The sequence below is a fragment of the Schistocerca nitens genome, chromosome 1 (assembly GCF_023898315.1).
Source record: "Schistocerca nitens isolate TAMUIC-IGC-003100 chromosome 1, iqSchNite1.1, whole genome shotgun sequence".
Lineage (NCBI taxonomy): Eukaryota > Metazoa > Arthropoda > Insecta > Orthoptera > Acrididae > Schistocerca > Schistocerca nitens.
In genome coordinates this window covers 1,299,495,855-1,299,501,988 of record NC_064614.1, presented here as the reverse complement: position 1 = coordinate 1,299,501,988, position 6,134 = coordinate 1,299,495,855, and the positions used below count along the sequence as shown (strand labels likewise).

General features: G+C 35.0%; 1 protein-coding gene across 7 annotated transcripts in view; it reads right to left on the bottom strand.

Moving 5' to 3' along the window:
- Positions 1-4,182: 4,182 nt before the first annotated feature.
- LOC126202245 (phosphofurin acidic cluster sorting protein 2) overlaps positions 4,183-6,134 on the bottom strand; it is a 732,246-nt gene continuing 730,294 nt past the window's right edge. For all 7 annotated transcript variants that reach the window (XM_049936847.1, XM_049936849.1, XM_049936850.1 and 4 more), the window contains 2 exons: positions 5,922-6,038; positions 4,183-5,490 (listed from right to left, as the gene is read on the bottom strand). In XM_049936847.1, the coding sequence (XP_049792804.1) occupies positions 5,372-5,490; positions 5,922-6,038 (236 nt within the window). In that variant the 3' untranslated portion in view covers positions 4,183-5,371. The remainder of the gene's footprint in view (positions 5,491-5,921; positions 6,039-6,134) is intronic.

Sequence of the window (6,134 nt, the reverse complement as noted above, 5' to 3'; positions counted from 1 at the left end):
AGACCTTTTCACGCCAAAAATATTTGTGCTCTATGGAGGAATAGCCAAGTAAGTAGTGTCAGTTGTCTGACATAAGTCAACTGAAAGACCGCTTAACTGAACTGTTAAAAGCTTGAGTCTATAGATGGATTGAAAAGTTGTAAAACTATGAAGATCATCACGAATGTACATCTAGAAGATGCTGTTTACAAGTAGTTTACACAAAAAAGTATCAGAAGGAGAAGCAGTTCAATTTAATGAAAATCGTGGAGGGCTGACAGATTTCAAAGCAAGCATGGGCTGGTTAAAATGCTTCAAGTCGAGATAGGGCTTTCATGAGCTTCAAATACACTGAGGAAAACTGTCTGCTTATTATTTAGCAACTGAGTTTTCCAAAATCAATATAGGGGTCATTTTGATGGAAGAAAATTATGCTCTCAAAAATGTTAACAGTGTTGATGAAACTGGACTCAGTGGAAAGATTTGCTAAGAAAAAGTTATTTATGCCATGGGTTAGCAGCACCTCGTCCTAAAATAAGCAAGTATCATATTACTGCTTTAGCTTTTACTAATGCTACTGGTAGCCACCAATTGTCTACACTCATCATTGGATAGTAAGATTTTCACAGATTGATTTATAGAAGTTTTTGTACCCTCTGTAAAAGGTTGTCAGTTAAAGTATAGCAAAAGGGAGAAAACATTATTGCTCCTTAACAAAGTACCGGCTCATCCATCATGATTTCTTAAATGAAAAGGATAAGTCCATGAAAGCGATGTTTCTTCCACCTAACATAACCACATTTATTATAGCTCGTGGATCAAGGCATGACTGAGACTCTGAAACAGGATGAGGAGGGAGAAGAAAGTCTGTTACGAAAAGATAAAAATATTGATTTGAAGGATGTGTCCTACATAATCAGAGCTGGAACGCATAGTGTAAAAGACAGAATTTGAAAAAAAATTGGAATAAAATTTAGTGTGTGGCAGAAATTTCTCAGAGTCTAATTACAAATGATAAGCAGAATGATATGTCTGAAATGCTAAAAACAAAAAAGAGTTGCCACGAACATGATGAAGAAGACATTTAATAATGTATAAGCATCGACAGTGCAGAACCAGAGCACCAAATCTTGCAGGATAACGAAATCGTACACCTCGTCACTGATAAAGCTGACGCTACCAGAATCTCATCAAGTAGTGGTCCTGAAAATAAAGACGAAAATACACTGGCTGCTTCTGAAGCATTTACATGTTTAGATAGTGCCTTGCAAGCTCAAGATGAAAGTGACCAGTATCAGACATCTCTCGTGAAAAAAGTGTGCAAATTAGCTACTTGTAAGTCAGAAGGCTTGCTCAGACAGACCAAAAGTAAAGATTTTTTTTAGCGTAAATTCTATATATAGGTATTGTACATGCAAAATGCATATGTATTACACATTTTTTGTTTGCTAGACTGTACTACATACATTTTTATCGTACTTGCCAGTGTAAGAATAAATTTGAATAAACGTGTAGTTTTTGTTGGTATATAAGTGTATGCAGTTCGATTATCTGAATAAACTGGATTTCTAACCACCTGTGTCCTCCAGTTAGTTCAGATAATCAACGTTCTACTGTGTTACCAATAGTGACTATCTTGAGTGACAAACAAACATTTTGATGTTTATGACAGTGAGGCAATAACTGCCTGTGAATATGTGGCATTTGTTGGATTTTATATACTGATGCACATGTGCTCATAACAACTCTCTCATCCCCCCCCCCCCCCACCCAAACACACACACACACATACTTTTAGTTTCTCAGGTAAAGTTTTAATTCATGAGGGCATGTACTCAATTACATTCAATCTTCAATCTATTTTCATGGAAATTGGTGTAAAATATTTATGTAGTCTGTGGTAGGTGAATACCTCAATTTTACAGCATCACGGTATTGAATATTTAGTATTTACTTTGCTCAATGCTTTGTTGATGGCAAATTTTAGTGTTGCACATTGTTTATGAAGCACTAATGGAAGTATTAAACAGTTCTCTTCATTACATGTCTCTCACTATTTCTTATTTATATCTGCAGATGGCACTCGTATCTCTTGTGGCACATTAAATTCACCAACCTGTTGACTCGCTGGATCCAGTACGTAGAACTTTACATTGTTTATTCAGTTCATTTGGAAAGTAATATTTTACAGTTATTAAAATTGTAAACACAGTACTTGATTCATTTTTTTTTTTTAATTTTTTAAATGATATCATTTATTTTCCTTTCCGCGATGAGATTCTGTTGTAAGTTAATAAGGGAGATATTGGCTCTGTACCAAGTGTGTAGATTTTCATACAGAACCAAAGTCCTAATTAGCCAAAATTGTGACTGGACACTACAGCTTGATACTCAAATAAGGTACAACTTAACTTGTTTTCATATAAATAAAATCTGTCCAAAAGTGTAAGCCACATTAAGATTCTGAAAGATTCATTGGACTTGTGACACATTAAAACCCTGACCTTTGGATTACAGTAAATTTCCCTAATTAAGTAATCTTCCATTTCTAGGAATGCCAGCATTGTGTAGAAGGGAACAGACATTATTTTAGATCTGCCCATGCTTGTGTATCTCAGCTGTATTTAGGGAAGATTTCCCAAAGTCATAAAGGTGTTTAATATGTCATTAGCAAGGCATTAGCATTTATTGTGTTGGCACAGAAGAAAATGGAAACACCATCTTGTTTCCGATTCCTTGAGAATAATATAAATGGAACATTGTTCATAGTATATAATCTACGTGAATTCAGATGAGAACTGGTACGTACGTATTTTTTAATTTGTACTGAAACAAGGGCACATGATGTTAGTATTACTTCTTTATATTGTGTGTTTCAAAATTAATTTTGGTGTCTTAAAGCTTTGTTGCACTTGTTACATTCAACTTATAATTATAAATAATGCATTAAACAGAAGAGCAACCAACACAGTTTCTCTTATAAGTGTTCGGTGTCAGCACCATTTGTCACACAACAGTAATCTTGTCAGTAGACTAGTTCTTCCCAGACCATGCTCAGTACGTTTGTTGCAACAACTGCTTCAATACTGTTTATCAAGTTGGGGAGATCAGCTGGTGGCGGAGACACATTCACATTATCCTTTAACAACCACAAAAGATAGAAATCGCACGGCATCAGATCAGATGAGTGTGGAGGTCATATGATAGAAGCTCTGTCATCCAGCCCCATGCAGCCTAGCCAGCAGTTGAGTATGACATAATTTAACCAGTTGCATACTGAGTTATGCTGCAGTGCACCATCTTGGTGCCAAATAAAGTTCTGTGTTCAGCTCCTTAGCAACTGAGAAAAGAGCCACAGTTTTAGCACATCAAGATAAGAAACAACATCTACAGATGCCTCACGAAAAAAGAAGGCCCATAAACTTTCCACCAGTGTATGGCACAAAAGAATATTCTATTGAGAGGAGTCTTATTGCAACTTTATCATCTGCTGTTGCCTGCCTGATGTGTTCATTGTGTGTTCATATTTCCTCTTAGGTGAACGGTCAATTCATTACTGAAGATGATACAATCCAGAAAATTTTCATCATCAGGCAACAAGTTGCTATGTAAATCATAGTCTGTATGCTTTAGAGTTTGTGACAACTGCAAATGATAGACAGAGAAAAAAAACTTGAGTTGCTCTTTCCTTTGATGTATTATTTATAATTGTAAGTTGAATGTAATAAATGCTACAAAGCCTTAAAAACCCTACAATCATTTTGAAACACCTTGTAGATTTGAAGAAAATAGCTGTTACAAAATTCTTTCTCCAACAATATCTCCTAAACAGCAGCTGAATTAATGATTATGGGAAGAATGAGAATGAATGAAGATATCAAAAAGTGTGACAATAAAAAATGGGACAATAAAAAATGGGACATTAATTTGCTTCAGAGAACTGGACTGTACAAGTAATTCTACAGACTGAAATTTGTTAATATAGTCTGCCAGCTTCAATCTTGCACAACATGTAAATAATCATGAACAAATTTTTTGCCAAAATGGAATACATTAACTCAAGGTTTTGGTTTCCACACCTTAACAATGGACAGGCCAGGTATAGCATTAAATAAACAAAATAATAATATTTAGATATCACACTTCCTTAACATAATTTAATTATGACTGTACTTTTAGAGCAATATGGCACACTGCAATAGATACATAATACTTCAGTACATTTATTTGGTTTTTATGTACAAACCACGAATTATTTGCGACAAAATCAGATCCATGTGTATTAAATACAAAGTAGCTTTACAATAAAAAATCACATCAGAGTAATAAATACAGTAGTATAATTTCCTAACATTTGACTGCACTGCACAACAGTTATGTCAGGAACTGGCAAGTCTTGATTCTGCTGAACACAAGTTGGTTCACTTGTGTAATAAGCACAGGTTTATTGTATTTTCTCCCATGACTAGTTCATGTTCCACTGTTTGTACCAGTTGTATCAACAATTATATTTACAATTTACAAATCTTAATCACATGAAATGAAATATTTACAAGGGAGAAGATAAATAATGACAACATAATTATCAACATCACACTGATAACTCTTCAAGAGCACACACACATACAGTAAGAAGATTCAGCTGACAAAGTGCACAACAGTAAAGATTCGCACAGACTCTGTGCTCCTTATAAAAATGTGTACCAATGATTCTGGCTTGCAGTATTGCACAGTTAAAGTTTTTGTAATAAATAATAGCAATTCACAGATCAAATCACCACACTGAAATCAAACACAGAAACTCAGCTTTGAATATTAACTTTTCCAAAGAACTAATAACATCAGATCTTTTTGGCCTCAGTTTATAAACATCAATACATGAAGACAAATGTGCAATAATAACAACAGTTCTAATATGTTTTGGTACCACATATACCAAAATGTGTATTAGCTTATGTATTATTAGCAGTCTGTATATGATACACCATGTATTCCTCAAAAATGTGGATAAAAGAAATATTGTCATTGATATTCTTTAGTCACTTTGTAAAATACTGAGAATAGTATTATATTTGATTGGCACATGACAAATGTTTTAGTGATGTGTATAAATGATTTACATATGAACTCTGACACTCTCATCTCCATCATTATACAAACAGCACAATTATGCAAATGAAAGCCTTATGAAACACAAAATTATTGCAAATGCTCATGCAATCCCCCCCCCCCCCCTCTCTCTCTCTCTCTATCTCTCTCTCTCTGTAACACACACACACACACACACACACACACACAGCCTGCCATTAATAGTCACAAAAGACAAGTGATATATTCAAAACATGTGGTACAAACAGGAACCAATATTGCCTGTGCCCTTGTGTCTGTGATGTTACAGAGCAGGCTCTGGGAAGTTAAACAGAGTAACTGGAAAATGCTTGATGTGCGTTTGCCACTGTGCTGACAGTTGAAAAAATTTCACTGCTGACCATTCTGTACCATCAATACATACTGAAACACAAGAAAAAATATCATCAAAATATTGTAGGCATCGCATTTTATCACTAATGGCAACTATTTTAATATTAGTATAATGTAAATTCTACAATGAATAGCAAGCATGCACTCCAAAAAAAGTCATAAAATTATTATTCTTGAACTTAAGCACCATTTCTAATGCAAGTTCTCTCTCTCTCTCTGTCTCATTCATTCACACACACACACACACACACACCTCTGCAGGCACACCACCACTCAATGGCCACTTGCTCACTCCCATTGCCTCCTTACATAAATTCTGATCAATGCCCCCACCATATGGTACATTCCACTGCATCCAGGATTTTTTAGCTTAAGTGTAATACAGTGAAAAATTAAATATGTTAACGAGTAAAGGAAATTAACTCTGGAAACAAACTGTTCATTTGCCACTTGTCACATACCTTTCAGTGGAATGTTGTGCGTTTTTGCTGAACAGATGAGTCTCGATACACCATCAACCATCTGACTCTTTGCTTCACTTTCTTTTTCTTTCTCCTTCTTCTTCCCAAGTCTCATAACTGCATAAAAAAGTGGAACATAAATACAAAATGCATTAGAAGTTGAACCTAAGGCATCACTTGTGCATAAAGGAGTTTCACCTATCAGAATGTGTC